The sequence below is a fragment of the Epinephelus fuscoguttatus genome, linkage group LG12 (genome assembly GCF_011397635.1).
Source record: "Epinephelus fuscoguttatus linkage group LG12, E.fuscoguttatus.final_Chr_v1".
Classification (NCBI taxonomy): domain Eukaryota; kingdom Metazoa; phylum Chordata; class Actinopteri; order Perciformes; family Serranidae; genus Epinephelus; species Epinephelus fuscoguttatus.
This window is the reverse complement of record NC_064763.1, coordinates 33,854,463-33,872,986: the sequence shown is the minus strand read 5'-3', so window position 1 is coordinate 33,872,986 and position 18,524 is coordinate 33,854,463. Positions and strand designations below refer to the sequence as shown.

Below are 18,524 nucleotides of genomic sequence, written 5' to 3'. Positions count from 1 at the left end.
TTTTCTTTTTAAATCCGAAAAGAAATTCAGGGAAAAAATAATTACGCAATCTAAATAGCTGTAAATTCATATATGTTTTTTTAAAATATTAATTTATATGACAATGCAGGACATGAAAAATAAATCAATCAAAATAAAAGTTGTTTTCACATTATCCCAGTAAATTGCCATGAGCTACCGGGCCCCAAAAATCCCAAAAGATGATTTAAAAAAAATCTCAACAAGATAGGAAATGATAGGACGATATACAATTTTTTTTGTCTTTTCTCTTTTCTCAATATCTTTAGCTACTGTGCAAACAGTTGCTCAGGTTTAACATTTGGTTATCTATGTCACGAATGCAGTGCCCCCGCCCACAGTTCAACTGTCATTACACCCACCCATATTTTACTTTTTTGTCAGGGCTGCATGTATACACCATCGTTTGCCATTTCTGTTTCATGAGTTCCTAAACAGTATTTTAATTCCACCAACAAAACATGTTATATATTTTTATTTTGTAACACCAAAATGCATCAGAAGTAATTTCTTTAAATGCTGTAAATCCCCAAAATTTTGGTTAATTAAAAGGTCAAACACAAACACAAAGGAAAATACTTTATGATAATATCAACACTTCTAACAGAAATTTACAATAGTTAATCTTACACGTCCCTGTTTTACTGCTTACAAACAGTATCTAAGATTCATTTATTTCATTAGATTCTTATATTTTGACTTAGTTGGACTGCATTTGTGTTTATTGTTTTATAAGACACTAAAGTAAAATCAATGGCTTTAAATTATTAGCCTATTCTACTTTGTAAAAACAAAAAACAATAGACAATGTAGTAAATAGTATCACAAAAACCTAAATATATTGTAAAAATAAAATGTGTAGCTGTTTTTTTGTCCACTCGGGCGTTTGAACTGTGTGGTAGGCTTGTAAAATATGACTTCATACTTTTAACACCCTCGTGCAGCACAGTCTATTTTTGTTTCCCCATCTAGAGTTGATCCCAGGCGTCATCGAAACAATCAGTCGTTGATTTGTTAATGCAATTTGCATCTACAGAAAATCTTAAACCCCCAAACGATCTCTCAATAGCCAGAAATTTCAGGGTATCTCTCCCTAAATCTCGAATATCTGAGAACAGTCATTCACATGGTTATAGAAAGGTCCAGAGATATCTAGAACTACGCAAATCTCGCGATGACTCCCGACGAGAAGTCAGTTAGACCACCTTGCTGCTGCAGCCTGCCAGCACCAGCACAGAAGATCAGAGACACCGGTAAATAGTCAGCGGTGTGGATTATGACTACAAGTAGCCATACTTAACACAGTGCCGCACAACTACTCCACCTGACTTTTACCATCCTGGTGAATTTAAAGCTTCAGCTGTACGTCAGCTTTGTTTTTGTAAGTCGAACTGTAGATAGCGTTACAGCTAGAAGACAGTCGGATCGCTGAAGATGTCAGTGGTGGGATTTGACTTGGGCTTTCAAAGCTGCTATGTAGCTGTAGCCCGAGCTGGAGGAATCGAGACAGTCGCCAACGAGTACAGCGACAGATGTACACCGTAAGTACCTAAAATAAAGCTATTATTTATTTGACTTGTGAGCGGATAGCTACAGAAGAGAGGGGTTCATTTTCTCTCAGTTGTTGTCTCACCGGTGCACGTGAACGCAGCTTCTCTGACTAGCTACCGTTAGCTGAACTTGTATCCCTGTGGCTATTAAACCTGCCTGTTAGTGTGTGTAAATCAGTGTAACGTTTGTTAATATTTCCATAGCGAACTTGTAACCGTCTAATATTAACCTTTAACGTTCACATTTTGTTCATCCACCAACCATGGAGCCACAGCGAGCTAGCTGGTCAGTTAGCTAAGCTCACAGTTTCTATTACTGTAACTATATGGTTGGAAATAGGCTTTCGTTGCCCGGCGGACACGAGCGGGCGGTGTTTCCCTCGCTCTAATCAGTGTAGTCGATATCTTGAAGGCGAGATCTCCGACCAACCGGTGTGCCCCGTGTGACAAACGGTGCGCCTTCGTTAGGGTCTCAGCGATGACGACAGCAGTTAACTGCTTGCTAGAATATTCTAGCAAGTTTAAGTGCCTGTAAGAGTTTAGCAATTTAAACTAAAGATATGTACTGTTATTGTTATTTGTAGGATATATATATGTTCTTTAAAGAATGGTGTTTTCAAGTTCATGAGCTCACGTCATGCGGCTGACACGGCACACTTTGTACCCACAGTGGTTGTAGGTCCCGTCACCACATCCAATGTCCAATAAAAAAAATAATAGTAACTAATTTAAATGAATCTTTGGCGTTGTTTCTAAGGTGTTGTCGTGTATTCATGTGGTATTAAGGAGACTTTTAAGATTGTAACAAGAATATAACCTGTTATAACAAATTAATAGATAGATAGATTAATATTTTTTATTTGAATAATAATTGAGGAGTGTTTACAGATGTTTTTACCTTTTTAAAAAGTCTTGCAGGCTATGAAAATATTAGGAATATTATTAATATTAAGGCTTCACGTGATATTAAAAAAGAAAATAATCGCTTCAGAGTTGTATTTGTAAACTGATTTTTAAAGGAAAAATCAGTGTGTCACAAAATATGCTATTTTAAACTTTAGAAGGAATAGAAGGTCTAAAATAGGTCAAGTTCAAGTGCATTTTTTGGCACTTTGCACTACTACAAACAAAACATAAGCCATACATAAAAGCCCTTTTAAATTAATGTAGAGACTGTTGAGCAAACATTAATATATTTTCCAGCACATAAAAAAGTCTTAAAAAAATCTTGCTTAGACCATACCCCTATAAAGGTTTGATTTTTCCCTCCCCGGTGAGATAGAAAGGATAGAAAAGAAAATAACACCTGTTTGAGTATTCATAATATGCTGAGTCCCTGGGATAATCAATTTGGTAAAGGTGGGGGATGATAATGTTTCTGCTAGTGCTGCTTTCTTTTTTTAACATTATATCAGTTTGGCCTTTGTTATCTTGTGATTAACACTCACAAAATGTTTTTGACATTTTCAAGATTTAGTGTTTAATCAAAAGAATAGTCTGTTAATTAGAGTGATGAACGTTTCCTTTTAGAGGTGTTGCCATCCAACTAGTCCAGAACTTTCCTACATAATCCTTTACTAATTTACCAGTTTTTCCATTTTAATGTTCCTCCATTAGTTAGTTTTCTTTTGTTCCTGTGTTCTTACCTTCACACCTCTAAAAATGAGCAAAAGAAAAAACACATCATACATGTCACTAATCTGTTCTTGGTCGAGATGCGGCCCAGCATTTCCTCAGAGACTTGTTGCGTTGACCCTCTCCTCTTTTATACATCAACAACAGTGCGTGAGTGTTGACTGCGATTGCAGCTCTGACATCTGTGTTTGATAGGGATGACAATGACAGGCATGTTTTGACCACAGCCTTCGTGGATGCAGGTGGACTGACCGCACCACTTCAGACTCACTGTGTGAGCTGTGAGATTGATAGTAACAAGCCTACATACAGCCACAATACTTGTTTAAAACAGCTGTCTTTGAACAATGTTATGATCTATTGTTGGTTTAAAAAGTGTAGTCTGCCATCAGTGTTTTAAAAGCTTTACTTTTACGTTAGGGACTGTTTGTAAGCAAATATCTTTAGAAAGTTGATATGACACATTGGATTTTGCTTTTCTGCAAACCAAAACAAACTGCTAGTGTTGCTGCTGCAGACAACGGAAACAGTCTGTCCAGTTTTATATGGGTTGGGCTCTGAAATGTCATGTGTAGGCATGAGACCGTATAATAATTGACACGCAAGTAAATGTGGCTTGATTTGGGTGTATTCATTAATAGGCTGCTTATACAATCAGCTTAGACTGCTTGCTTGTGATAGCGTGTCAGGTTGTTGCTTAACATTTTTTTGTTTGCTTGCTTCCAGGTCATTTGTATCGTTTGGACCACGAAATCGAGCTATTGGAGCAGCTGCGAAGAGCCAGGTAAAATCGATTCAGTCGCCCTGTTAACATCCTCAGAGTTCCTACTAAATTGGATGCAAAAAAATGTAACGTCTGTCATCGTGTCCAGGTGGTGACCAACTGTCAGAACACAGTGCAGGGCTTCAAGCGATTCCATGGCAGGGCGATGTCAGACCCCTATGTCCAGGGAGCCAAGTCTAAGCTGGTGTATGACTTGGCACAGATGCCCTCTGGATCCACCGGTATAAAAGTAAGGTTGATAATATAATGGAGAAAAAGACACAGTAATTTATAACAGAAATGTAAGGGTTGGGTTAGCACACTCAACTGCTTTTATTAGCAGTACGGTACTGCACTGAAGGACAGCCATAAGAAATTTAACAGACAAAGTATAGAAATAGAAGAGCTCTTTCCTGACTATATTGCTCCCTTCCTCTCTCACCTGGTGTGCTCCAAGAAGTGCCTCATGTAATGCTCTCTGCTCTGAATCATAGCTCTTCTACATTATCCTCTGATTCAACCTTCTATGCTTTCATCCTTAAAACAGTCTCTCTTGTCTCTGTCTTAAGCTGTTATGTTTTTTTTCTTGACATTTGTTCTATTCTAACATTATTCTGTGGTAAGAAAAATGATTGTTGTGCCATGTCTCTGAACCTTGCAATCAGCTGAGTGCCTTAATAGGAAAAAAATTTTTTTGCTGCCAGCAGATTGATAGTGTAAGACTCAAAACGTACCCAGAGGGTATACAAAGTACACAAATATCAATGCCTGGCTTTCACACTACAAACACTCAGCCCAGCTTGTTTTTGTGCCCCTGCGGAGATAATTAACACAAGCCCTCAGAAGAAATGACAAATTGAGGAAGATTGCTTTAACCTGGTGTTGCCCACAAAATCACTCCTTGCATTTTCAGATTGCATATTTAGATAGTATATGCAGCAGTGGCCTTTTTCATTGTCTCTAAATCTCACTATATATAACAGCTATTTATAGGGCTTTTAAACAATTTCCCTCAGGTGTAATAGTCTCCCTATTTTTGTCAACTCTAGGTGATGTACATGGAGGAGGAGAGAGTGTTCAGCATTGAGCAAGTCACTGGCATGCTGCTGACCAAACTGAAGGAGACTGCTGAAAGTGCACTGAAGAAACCAGTTGCGGACTGTGTCATTTCGGTAAGCATTCCCACAGCAGTTTGCCGGCTTCAGCACGGTATCTAAAAAAAATCTATAAAACTTCTTAAATAGGTTTGTCGGTGCAGTGCATTAGCTTCCTCATGGTCTCCGTCCAACCTGCTCATTTTTATACCAACATATCTAATTGGATTTAAATGTCTCAGGAGGTGTTAATTTACTTGTTGGATCACTGCACGTAGCTTATTTTAAGAAGATGCCATTGGATGGATGAGGCTTGTAAGAGACACGTGATTTGCTTTACTCCATGTTGTTCTCTGTGCTGAAGTGGAATAGTGCAGTGCATTTACATCCTGCTATTCTGAGTGGCAGCTATTGATGTCATCCTCTTGTGTTTTCAAGCAGTTTAGGTTTTAAAATGCCCAGGGAAAGCTGCCTCCGAGGTGTATACATGTATTACCACCTGTTCATGTGACATTTTGAGCTCGAAGCGCTTCACCAGATGTCTTGTCTGAAAGCTCTATTTCCTCCCTTGCACCTTGTTGGTGAAGAGTGGGATGTGTGTGTGTGTGTTTCTTGCTGTGCTCAGTATATGTATTCACCAGCAGCAGCATCTGTTATGTAATGTTACAGATTGCACACAGAAAGGCTGTTACTTTCACTGGTCCGAAATCTACAGTTTGCATCAGCCCCAGAGATGGATAACGTTATTATTACTGTGGCCAAAAGCTAAATTTAGCCCTCTTCCACAAGGAGATGTTTTGTTTTGGCACCTGGAGTAACTCACACAGCGACACTACCCAGACAGCTTGTGATACAGACGAATCATGTATCAATCGTGTTCAGAATGATCATGTACACAGAAGGAGAAAAGGATGTTTTGGCATGTTTATCAATACCTTACAGTAACACCCAACATGTGTATGCAGTCTCTTTTAATATTACTAGTTCCAGTCAAATTTCTCATCTGCATTGTCTTCCGCCCGCAGGTACCGAGCTATTTCACTGACGCAGAGAGAAGGTCTGTCATGGATGCAGCTCAGATTGCAGGCTTAAACTGTCTACGACTAATGAATGACACCACTGCAGGTACATTGAAACTCAGAATACTCTATGAAGGACACGCAGCATCTGAATCATAATAACTAGTTATTGGGCTTTGAGGCAATTATATCACACTGTGCTGTGAAATGAAATCTACAGCAGGCAAAAAAACAATCCTAGGATGGCAAAGGCATGACCCGCCTTTCTCTCCCTCTTATTGGCTAGTACTTGTTGACTTCATTGGTTGGGTTGGTTAGGTTTTGGTAAGAGGTGTGAGATTGGTTAGGTTTAGGGTAAGAATATGAGGGTAGGCCAATCAGAGGCAGAGTAGGGCGGGTCACCGTTTTGCTATCCTAGGAAAAAACTTGCCTACTAAGGGTGCGAGAAGTGTTAGATCTGACCTATATATGAGGCAAAATATAGCATATGAGTCATGGCTGTGTGAAGGTACCCTGGTTTGAGCCATGCCATAGCTGTAAATCTATGTAACTATGACACAGTCGTGCTACACACTGACATCAAATTATGCCTGTTTGTTGCAGTGACTCTGGCATATGGCATCTACAAGCAGGACCTGCCAGCTCCAGAAGAGAAGCCCAGGATAGTGGTGTTTGTGGACGTGGGCCACTCGGGTTACCAGGTGTCAGTTTGTGCCTTCAACAAGGGAAAGCTCAAGGTGGGTAATGAATAATTTGTGGCCATTTTGAAAAGCAATACTCACCGGGGAAATGTTTTTAGGGCAGGTTATGATGACACAGCACTATGTTCTCCGGGGGTTTTGCCAGGAAGTTGGTAATTTCTTCTCTCGTGTGGGCATAGATAAAACAAAGTGGTAAGGAGAGCTACCCAGCAATGTTTTTGTAATCACTTGTTTATGGTAATTTAGTTGAAGTGTAAATAAAAAAGGAGTTGAAAACATTCAGTCAGCAGAAAAGAACGTTTAACCCTCATGTTGCACAGGCTTTTTACAAATGCTGTAACAATGGGCTGCCTTGCAACGGAGGTAGGCCAAAACCAGGAAGTGGTTTTAATAGAATTTAATAGACTACTTAATGTAGCTATTGAATGTTGTTTAATTAAAACATATATCTTGAATAAATAATTAAAAACATCAAGTAGTTTGATGAGTTTCAAATATTAACCAATACATCATCCTCCACTGTCAGATCCTGGCCACAGCATGTGATTCAGAGCTTGGCGGCAAAGACTTTGACGACATCCTGGTCAACTACTTCTGTGAGGAGTTTGGGAAAAAGTACAAGCTGGACGTCAGGTCCAAGCCCAGGGCACTGGTCCGACTGTACCAAGAGTGCGAGAAGCTTAAGAAGCTGATGAGTGCCAACTCCTCTGACCTTCCTCTCAACATCGAGTGCTTCATGAATGACATTGATGTTTCCAGTAAACTCAACAGGTGAGATGTGGTGTTACTTCATCAATCAGGGAACAGTGTCTGTTATGTCATAGGTATAACTAAAATCTTTAACAGTGGCTTGAGAGACACTATAATTAAAGCTGTTCTTGCTTTAGATGGACCAATGAAAATGTAGCTACCTGTTCACTCTGTTTATGGATTATGTGGATCCTCTGCAATCTTTTTGAGTTTTCTTTTCTATGGACCACTGTCCAGATATTAAAGAGGGCTGCTATAGATAAACACAAACTAAAAATGGCGTTGCTCTGATTAGAAATGTCTTTAGAGGTACTCAGTGTTTGTGATTCTATTAATAATCTATGATCATATATCCCCAGAGGTCAATTTGAAGAGATGTGTGCGGCACTGCTGGCCAAAGTGGAGGGTCCCCTGCGCAGCGTCATGGAACAAACCAGTGAGTGCATCTGACTCTAATAGCAGCTGGACTACCCCAATCAGCACGTGCGCACTCGCACAGAGATCTGAGACAGCCCTTCCCTCCGGATACTGGCAGCACGCCTGCCTTCTTGCTTCACTTTAATCATCCCTTGTTTCTTTATCTCTGCCTGCCTGCTCTTGCTTGTCTATTTTGAGCATTCATATGGCAAATAATTTTCAAATAATATATCTGGGTATACCAGTGTAGTAGTATTGAGGGTTGTTGAGTAATGTGCTTTAATTTTGGAAAAAAAAAATCTGAGATTCTGGAAAAGGAAGCTGTGAGTGTGTAAACTCTAACAAGCCTGTTTTGTATCACCATTGTCTCCTGCCTTCTGTTATCCAGAGCTGAAAAAGGAAGACATCTATGCAGTGGAGATTGTGGGCGGTGCCTCCAGAATCCCTGCCATCAAAGAGCGAATCAGCAAATTCTTCGGCAAAGAGATGAGCACCACCCTGAATGCAGATGAGGCCGTGGCCAGAGGCTGTGCTCTGCAGGTATAACTCATTTGGTTGACCAGCATCTTGGTGCTGTTAGGGACTCGCACAGCTAACTCACTAGCTGGCAACTGTGATGGTAGAGTGGGAGAAATATGACACACATGCGCATATACATTAATTAGTCAATCACACTTTATTTGTGTAGCATCTTTCATACAGCTTAGTGCAGTTCAAAGTGCTTCACGGGTGAGTGAAAAGCCGAAAAAGACAGAACAAGTGTTGACTGTAAAAGCAACAAAAAGACAAAAACAATTCAACAGTGTGAGACAAGTGCACGCAAGACAATATAAATGTAACAAAATAGATTTAAAACTATAACAACAGTAATATTATTATTCTTATTATTATTTATTGTTTTTTTTTTTTTTTTTTTAATTTGGCACAAAAGTTCACTTGGACTCAACAATGAACTAATTCGATTTTGATGGTCAAAGGTCAGGGTCACTGTGACCCTGCATTTGTCTCAGTCGCGTGAACACGATATTTCAAGAGCAACTTTGAGGAATATCATCAAATTTGGCACAAACATTCACTTGTACTTAACAATGAACTAATTCGATTTTGATGGTCAAAGGTCAAGGTTAATGTGATCTTACATCCGTCTCATTCTCGTTAAAGGGATATCTTAAGAACGCCTTTAGGTAATTTCTTCACATTTGGCACAAACGTTTACTTGGACTTAACAAAAAAAGTTATTAGATTTTGATGGTCAAAGGTCAGGGTCAATGTGACCTTGCATTGTCTCAGTCTCATAAACATGATATTTCAAGAGCAACTTAGAGGAATATCGTCAAATTTGGCACAAACATTCGCTTGTACTTAACAATGAACTAATTAGATTTTGATGGTCAAAGGTCAAGGTCAATGTGACCTTGCATCCGTCTCATTCTGTTTAAAGGGATATCTTAAGAACACCTTTAGGTAATTTCTTTCAAATTTGGCACAAACGTTCACTTGTACTTAACAATGAACTAATTCAATTTTGATGGTCAAAGGTCAAGGTTAATGTGACCTTGCATCCGTCTCATTCTGTTTAAAGGGATATCTTAAGAACACCTTTAGGTAATTTCTTTCAAATTTGGCACAAATGTTTACTTGTACTTATCAAAGATCTAATTAGATTTTAATGGCTAAAGGTCAAGATCATTGTGACCTTGTATCAGTCTTATTCACATGAATACAACATCTCTGGAAGGCTTTAAGAGAGTTTCCTTAAAGTTTGTACAAATGTCCACTTGGACTCAAGAATGAACTGATTAGAATATATATGCTGGTCAAGAAGGTCGCTGTGGCCTCAATGAACATGTTTCATCACTGTGACATCATGATGTTCTGTAAAAACACTTGTCTGGCCATTAATCAATGTTTTATCTTAGAAACAGAGGGAGAGACATTTGGTCAGACACTGTTGAAACTGAATTTATTGGTGTTGGTTAGAATAAGAAAGCAACCTCAAGGCGAAAGTTTGAGCTTTGATAACTTGTGTTTTTCTCCTCTTCTCCTCAGTGTGCTATCTTGTCACCAGCATTCAAAGTCAGAGAGTTCTCCATCACAGATGTTGTCCCTTATGCCATCTCTCTAAAATGGAATTCAGCCGCAGAGGAGGGAATGAGGTACGATCTCTGCTTATATCACCTGAGAACATCAAATAAGGAAATCTTTTACTTAGTGTTTGAATCTTACAGGGACAATAGGAGGGTTCATCACACCTGTTTGTTTGGACATCATGCTTTACAAGACTCTGCTAAGCTAATACACAACTTTGGTGTTGATAAGGATATCAATGGACTTCACTGATATTATGTGGTCTGAGCTTTCAGGTGTTTTTAGGAGGCCTTAAAATGTTTAGACTACTATTACCATATCATTGTAATGTTTTCCTTTCTGCCATTTTACATCATGTCTGTTAGTGGAATTTAAAAGTCTTCCCCAAAACCTGCAGCTAAGATGAGGTTAAAAGTCTGCATGGGATTGTCTTTTTTAAGGCTAAACCTGCCTCCTGCTCTCGTCTATTCAGCCGTGTTTACCTGTACCTGCAGGACTCTCTGCCACACCTGCACACACCTGTAGTCGATTTGTACCACACACACCCACTATCTGAATTCTCACCCAGTTTCATTCACATTCTACTAGCTTAATTTTAAATCATGACATAATAGTATCTCTGTAGAATATTCCCTTGTATTTGGTTTTGTAGTTCTATTGACCGTGTCTTCCTGCTGTGTTTTTACAGTGATTGTGAAGTTTTCCCAAAGAACCATCCAGCCCCATTCTCCAAAGTTTTGACTTTCTTCCGGAAAGAGGCCTTCACCCTCGAAGGTTACTACAACAACCCCAAGGAGCTGCCCTACCCCAGCAGCACTATAGGTACTGCAAATTCAACTTCATTAAGACATAACGTGTACAAGATAAGTGGATAATATGGACACCAAGTATGGAATAAGCCTTTTTTTTTCTTTGTCTCTGGGTTGGGGGTTATTTTGTGAAAATGCTTTAGAGTTATAACTGAAAATCTTATGCATTTCTTAAATCATTTTCTAGTTTGCAAAGCAAGCTTAGGTCCAAAGTGTGGAGACAGTTAATTTTTAACTCTGACATTTGCTCCAGCTCTGTGTTAGATTTCTTAGCTACTTTTTTTGAGTGGTTGCAGCCATTTTGCATTCTCAATTATGCCAACTATTAAGCATGTATCCATGAATCAACCAACTCTATCCAGCGTTCAGTCACAAGATGTTTGATGATCATGCTAAAACACGTTGATTGCGACACCTTAATAGTTATATTTCCTGGAAATGTGATACAGCTCAGCTTCCTCACCCTAACACATTGACATAAGAAGATATTCACACCTATTCTAACCTCTCACCCTTTCCTCCACCATACAGGCCAGTTCCTGATCCAGAATGTGGCTCCTCAGGCATCTGGGGACAGTTCAAAGGTCAAAGTGAAAGTACGGGTCAATGTTCACGGCGTGTTCAGTGTATCGAGCGCCTCACTTGTAGAGGTTTTGAAAACAGCTGACGGGGAAGAGCCAATGGAGACAGACCAGACAGTGAAGGAAGAGGAGGTGTGTACTCTGTATGTGAGCTTGGGTGTAAGAAGAAAAATGGTGTGTATGTGTGTGAGAGAGAGAGAGAGACAGACAGACAGAGACACACACACATACTTCTACACTTCTGTTTTTTCTTTTTTATATGTTGTTTGCTTTGTGTTTCACCTCAGAGATCGCGTTCTCACAGTCAGTGTGGCCACACCTTGTGTTTTTTTAATAGCCAGTAATGTCATCACTGTGGAATTTAGATGTCTTGCCTTAACAAGCTCAACACAGCTTGAAGGGGTTGCATTTATCTCTCACTAATGCCTCTTTGTAATTTGTTTGGCATTTTATTTTGGGTGGTTTGTCACCGTCTGCACTCCAGAGCCAACTCTTTGGCCTTTTTCCCCAAATTAATGCGTCATAAGTGTTCTGCTGATTGAATGTTACTGACACGGTTAAGTTTAAACACCAGAGTTGACGCAATCAAAAAACAGTGAGAGGATTAAAGAATTGCATAAGGGGTGAACCAGTATCATGAACACCTGGACAATTAATGCTGTCGGACGTAATGCCTCTGCAAAAGCCATAATTGACACTGAGTCAGGCACTCTCATTTCAAGTTTGTGGTGTGATAAACATCAGCAGGCTTCCTCTTGTTATTGGATGGAAAACAACACATATTGGACACACAGAAATCGACTCAAATCTTACAACAGGTGTTTGTGTTTCTTAGTGATGTTTGGTTTTGACTGGGGACACTCATGTTGACATCGTCTGAGCCCAGAGTTTGGTTAAAATCAGCCACAAAATACTGCATGTTCTCTTTAATATCATTTCTGCACTGTCTTTCCTTTTGTCACGTGTCAGAACAAAATGCAGGTGGACCAGGAGGATCAGAAAAACCATGCAGGAGAAAACGAAGACAAGAAATCTGAGGCAGAAGAGATGGAGGTAACCTTGTGCTGGGCGATATGGCAATCACCATAACGTCAATGCATCTGTAATACGTTTTAGGGCAGTATTGCACTGCCTTCCTTTTTCCCAAGAAGTATAGACTGAAAACATTACACATGGACGATAACTTCAACACAGAGCGCTTTCTTCTTATGAGCAAACATCACATGTTAATGAGTGGTCAAGCTTTGAAGCATTTAATAGTAATGCCACGCTTCGGGATAAATATTGCTTTTGTAAGATGTGGAAATCGCTGTTATAACATGTGCAGCCGTATCACCCAGCACTAAGTTGCCAACTTTATTTTAACTAAACATTTCACACTGGATGATTTGGTGAAGGATGTTCTGCAACCCATTTTTGATTTATTTATAAAATAATTTCATGAAATAACAAATTAAAAAAAAAAAAAAAAAAAGAATATCCCAAAAAACTTTAAAAAGACCAACAACTCTTTAAAACGTTTACATGCCCCCCTGAAAGACAAATACATGTAAAAGAATTCAAATTGACTTCAGTTCAAAAGCTCAATAAAAGGTATTTAGAGTTCAAACACAAAACATAGCATATAGCATAGCATAATGAATTCAATCTGACATTGCAAATTCAAAGTGACTGTCATTAAAGTTAAGAAAAAAAGCACAGAATAATAAAAAAAAATCTTGTAAATTATTCACTTCAACTTGGAAGTAGAGCCTGACAGATTCCAGTTAGGGGCCACTAACCAGTGGAACCTGACTGGAGTCACACAAGGTTGTGTGTTGTAAAGGCATCCATTTGTTAATAAAAATAAATAATAAAATAATAACAAATTAGGGCTGGGCGGTATGACCTAAAATTTATATCATGGTATAAATCGAATCCCTTCACTGTAACGGTATATATCGCGGTATAAATTTAAGTGTAAAAGTTATAATAGAAGTGTTTCTGAATGGGTTTTGTAGTCCCTTAGCAAAGCTAAACTGATAAAAAAAAAAACAACAAAAGAAAAGATATAATGTATTTTTTAGAGCATTTGTTGTGCAGAATGCAGAACTCAAAATTAAAACCCAGCACTCTATGGTGCAAAATATCCCCTGGGATCTATATCAAAAGGTAATTTCCTTCTTTTCAGTCCTAAATGACTGAGTTGTGTTTTTTCCACCTGGACCTTTATGCTCTGCCATTTCTCCTCTAATCATCACGCTGTAACCTGTGACAGGCTGCTATGATACCACAACTATCACACATTCACATATGGAGTTTTTTGTGGAGCCCCTAGCGTCACATAGGTTTACATTACCAAAGGTTTATGACAAACTCTCTTGCCGAAAATCAACTCCTGTGCGCGCACGGGGAGAGAGGAGAGGGAGAGACGCTGTGCTGCTGCCAGAGGAGACGCTAAATGAGTTCCCTCTGAGCGGTAGGTCGCTAAAAGAGTCTGAGAAGTCCGGGGCTGTTCATAAGACATTAACTCACTCACTCACAAGTTCTCCAGCAACACATGTTGCACGTGCTACACTAAAGCACGGACGTGAACCAGCAACTCTTGCTCCGCTGTCTCTGTGCTCGCAGCCATTTTCACACTGAGGCAGGTGCGATGACGTCATCGACGATAGGATGGTAGAGCGCAAATCTCTACCGTGGGCCAAATTTATATCATTTCTACCGTCTACCACATATACCGTGCAGCCCTATAACAAATAAACATTTAACCTGGCCTTTATATATGTCATAGTTGAATGTTTCATCTCTCCTTTTTCAGACAACAGAGGACACCAAGCAGGAGAAGAAGACCGACCAGCCTCCTCAGGCAAAGAAGCCCAAAGTGAAAACGAAGACGGTGGAGCTGCCCATAGAGAGCAACTTGCACTGGCAGCTGTCCAGTGACGTACTAAATATGTTTGTGGAGAATGAGGTAATGCTCTAAAAATCACCAGGAATGTCTAGTATGCTCTCCCAGTGGTTGTCCAAGCCGTGTGCTAGTGAGACTCACTGGTTCTGGTTTCATATGGGTTTTATTTAAAACAAATAGGAATGACCGTTGGTCACCATATAGATTATAATGTAATAGCTGTACTTCATCTGATGACATAATGCTCTATAATTACTTAAACATTTCTCCCTTCGTGAGTTTTTTCCCTCATTATTTGAAGATTTAAGTTGCATTCTAGCTCTAAATATGACACAAATATCACCTGTATTTCCTGTTTCTTCAGTTCATCCTCAAGTGGATTGATCTGGTCTCGTCTTCAGTTTGTTTGTGTGCACATCTGCTGACTAATCATTGACACCTTCACTGCGTCTCCTCCAGGGTAAGATGATCATGCAAGATAAGCTAGAGAAGGAGAGGAATGACGCTAAGAACAACGTCGAAGAGTACGTGTACGAGATGAGAGATAAACTGCACGGCGTCCTGGAGAAGTTTGTCAGTGAAGCTGTGAGTATAGGTCTCACTTGAGGCAATAAAGAACATGTTAACAGACACTAACCTTCACCTGAATTCAGATTTACTGCACTTATTTCATATTTTGCTCTGCTGATGTTTTTGTGAATTTAATCTCACCTCTGATGTAACGCGTAGGATCGTGACTCTTTCTCATTAAAACTGGAGGACACAGAGAACTGGCTGTATGAAGACGGAGAGGACCAACAGAAACAAGTTTACATTGACAAACTGGCTGAACTGAAGGTGAGCAGGCATGCAGTGTGTGTGACTGTGCAGATGGTTCCATGTAAAAAAGTAGTATTCCCATTCAAAAGGGAACTTTTTTTTTTTATTTATTTATTTTTTTTTATAAACAGAAAATTGGCCAGCCAATTCATGAGAGACATATGGAAGCCGAGGAGAGACCAAAAGCATTTGAGGAGCTTGGCAGACAGATCCAGATGTACATGAAGGTCATTGAGGCTTATAAAGCAAAGGTAACCTGACGTGAAAAGCAAGTTTATTGACTTAGTCAAGTGACTGCGGAGTTAAATTTTGTTGCTGATTACAGTAGATGTTTTAATAACCGTTAATGCGATTTTATATTAAATTATTAACGAACAAGCACCAAACAGATGTCCTAATTTCCCTGTGCTTCTCCCAACAGGATGAGCTGTACGATCACCTGGATGAACTGGAGGTGACTCGGGTGGAAAAGCAGGTGAAAGATGCCATGGCCTGGATGAACACCAAGATGAACCAGCAGAATAACCAGGACCTCACTCTGGATCCAGTGGTCAAAGTTGCAGAGATCCAGGCCAAAGTTAAGGTACTGAGACTGTATTCGAGACACTTGTGTACACATGGCCTTAACATTATATGAGGATATAAAAAACTTCAGATATCTTGCTACCAAAGGCTTTACCAAGTCCAGTCCTGTAGATTTTTGATGTCTGGTTTCCTGCAGTTTAATGTCTAACATTGACTAACGTGAATTTTAACAAAGCAGTGGGGGGAAATTACAATGTGCATGATCAAAACATTGCTCTATGTTGCCATGTTTGAACTTGTGTGCAGTTAATGCCACGGCAAATAATCAGAGTAGTGCAGGATTAGTGATTTTAGCTGCAACCAGCAGCTCTATAGGACGCTCTATCGGTTGGTCGGTCAGTCCACTAAAATTTCCCAACCCATTGGTAGCCACAGTTGTCAACCTAGGAGGCTGAAAGTTGCCATAGAGGCCAAGTATGTGTGCTTGTGTTCATGCTAAGGGACAAAAATGGTCTCAAACAAAAAGGTGCATAACTTTGAAACAGAAAGATAGACACACATCTTTTTGCCACTCATGAACCAGTTGCTGTAGGTAGGCATCACTGGACTAGTCACATGTGTTTGTGTGTGTAAGTGCATGAAGGCAGTGGTGCATGCATGTACTTGGTCACAGCCATTGCAACTTTGTGCTTGTCTGCTTAGATGTGTTGGCACCACACAGCCAGAGCTCGAACAACTGCCAGCCCATGTTACCTGATACTTTATTATTATTATTGCCACTTAACGTAGTTGGTGGTAATTGTTTTAGTACAGCATGGAAGCTCAGTTCAGTACAGAGACACAAAGAAGCAACAGACACCATAAATCATTACAACAGTGCACACAAAAAGAAAACACATGACTGTAAAAAATCCAAATGTACAGCTCAGTTCAGGTCCACAGCATATCAAGTAGCCCAACAGGCAAAACATAGAGTGGTTGATGTACCAGTGCAACCAGTTCACTCTAAGGTGAGCTGCTGTTGGTGTAGTAGGAGCACAGAAATGTGAAATAATAAAACAAGTCTGCTTTATAAAAAAAAAGTGGAGAACAGAACCTTTCTCTGACGAACGCTTTCGTCTTCCCTGTTCAGGAGCTTTATTCAGCCTGCAACTCTGTGGTGTCCAAACCCAAGCCCAAGGTGGAGCCTCCTAAGGAGGAGAAGACAGAGAACGGGCCAATCAACGGACAGGAAGGAACAGAGAGTCAGCCGTGCAACCCAGACAAAGCCACACCTGCCGGCACGGAACAGGGAACGGCAGAGAACAAGCTCCCTGAAATGGACATTGACTAACTGTCGCAGCGGCCACCCCTGAGTTTCATCTCCGTTCGTCCTGCTACTTGCCCCCGATTCTGTCGTTCTTCTGAGATCATTGTCGAGGATACAGAAAACACAGTCAGCAGCATCCCTGATCAGTACTATTCATCAGTCAGCCACCTCGGCATGTCTCATTTTCTTTGATGAATACAAAAATAATGCATAATATTAATATAGAATGGACTACTTTATGACAAACGTTGTGTGCGTGGGGTGGAAACTGCTTTCTTCGTGTTGCTTTGATGGCCATTATGTTAAAGATTGATTTGTTCAGTATCTCCTGAGCATACTTCAGCTAAGAATGTCAGATTTGAAGAATTGTAAGCAAAGTGGCTGTGCGGAAGAAAACTAGTAATAAACACAGGATTCAAGGATATGTAAAATATTGCAGTATGTTTAAATATGATATAGGTACAGTGGCACATGTTCAAGAACATGGATTGTTCCAAGTTTTACATGACAAATAGTGCATTTTTTTCACTACAGATAATTGTAACTGCTGGATGATATGTTTAGTTTAAAAGGAGGGAAGGTGTTTTTGTTGAGTTTACCTGTACTGTATGTTGAAACTAGATACTACAAGTTACTGTCATGCAGTATTTCATTATTTGGCTTTTCTCATTCAAGCGCAATGGTCCGTTGGTTGTTCTCTGGTAGCCTTGTACTGTTTTTTTCTACTTAACGGTGTGAATGCTGGTCCAATGAGTCACCTTCTGGGTGCTGCTGTTGTCGCCACATCACCAAGAAAAGCAAAAATAAATCTTGACCAAAAAAAGCATGTGATGTGAGAAATGGCTTATTGACAAGGAATAGAATAGGCATTTTTCAAGAACTATGTTTTGCCTGTCTGCATGTTCTCCCTGTGTCAGCGTGGGTTTCCTCCAGGTACTCCAGCTTCCTCCCACAGTCCAAAGACATGCAGGTTAATTGGTGACTCTAAATTGGCCGTAGGTGTGAATGTAGGTGTGAATGGTTGTCTGTCTCTATGTGTCAGCCCTGTGATAGTCTGGTGACCTATCCGGGGTGTACCCCGCCTCCTCAGTGTCAGCGAGGATAGGCTCCAGCCTCCCTGTGACTCCTAACAGGATAAGTGGTTATGGAAAATGAATGAATGAGTCAAGAAAATATTGATTGATTAGCAAAACGAATAAAAAATACTATACGAAACTGCAAGAAAAACATTTTGGAGTTATACATTTTGTAATATAAAACACAAAATTATATGAATATTAAAATGGTTGTCTCACATGTCTAGAAGGGATATGTCCTCAGTATTTTGAGCATGCATTTTGTAGCAGAGGATTATTTTGACAAAATTAAAGACATTTACACCTTAAAACTGATGCAGAAAAGTTTAATTTAGTACATTAAAGTTACACAGGATGCAAGAAATTATGTGTCTGATGCTCAAATTTGTACTGAGGACCCCCAAACCCCATGTTTAGGAGTGCCCCCAGTTTTGAAATGAAACCTACACCCTTGAAGTAGAGGATGATAGTTAGGCCTAG

General features: G+C 39.8%; 1 protein-coding gene across 1 annotated transcript; it reads left to right on the top strand.

The window, feature by feature from the left end:
• Positions 1-1,205: 1,205 nt before the first annotated feature.
• On the top strand, positions 1,206-17,794 carry hspa4a (heat shock protein 4a). The gene is made up of 19 exons (XM_049592247.1): positions 1,206-1,559; positions 3,930-3,987; positions 4,076-4,216; positions 5,016-5,138; positions 6,086-6,185; positions 6,683-6,816; positions 7,307-7,551; positions 7,890-7,966; positions 8,336-8,487; positions 9,997-10,103; positions 10,724-10,857; positions 11,376-11,557; positions 12,395-12,478; positions 14,226-14,378; positions 14,775-14,900; positions 15,045-15,152; positions 15,266-15,385; positions 15,556-15,717; positions 16,792-17,794. The coding sequence occupies exons 1-19, from the start codon at positions 1,453-1,455 to the stop codon at positions 16,990-16,992; spliced, it is 2,514 nt and encodes an 837-aa protein (XP_049448204.1). The 5' UTR covers positions 1,206-1,452; the 3' UTR covers positions 16,993-17,794.
• Positions 17,795-18,524: the final 730 nt, after the last annotated feature.

Excerpts from the sequence above, each read along its gene's own strand:
- hspa4a (XM_049592247.1), top strand. The coding sequence starts at position 1,453 with ATGTCAGTGGTGGGATTTGACTTGGGCTTTCAAAGCTGCTATGTAGCT. Across the intron at positions 10,104-10,723 it reads GCCGCAGAGGAGGGAATGAG|TGATTGTGAAGTTTTCCCAA; the intron begins GTACGATCTCTG and ends GTGTTTTTACAG. Across the intron at positions 15,153-15,265 it reads ACAAACTGGCTGAACTGAAG|AAAATTGGCCAGCCAATTCA; the intron begins GTGAGCAGGCAT and ends TTTTATAAACAG.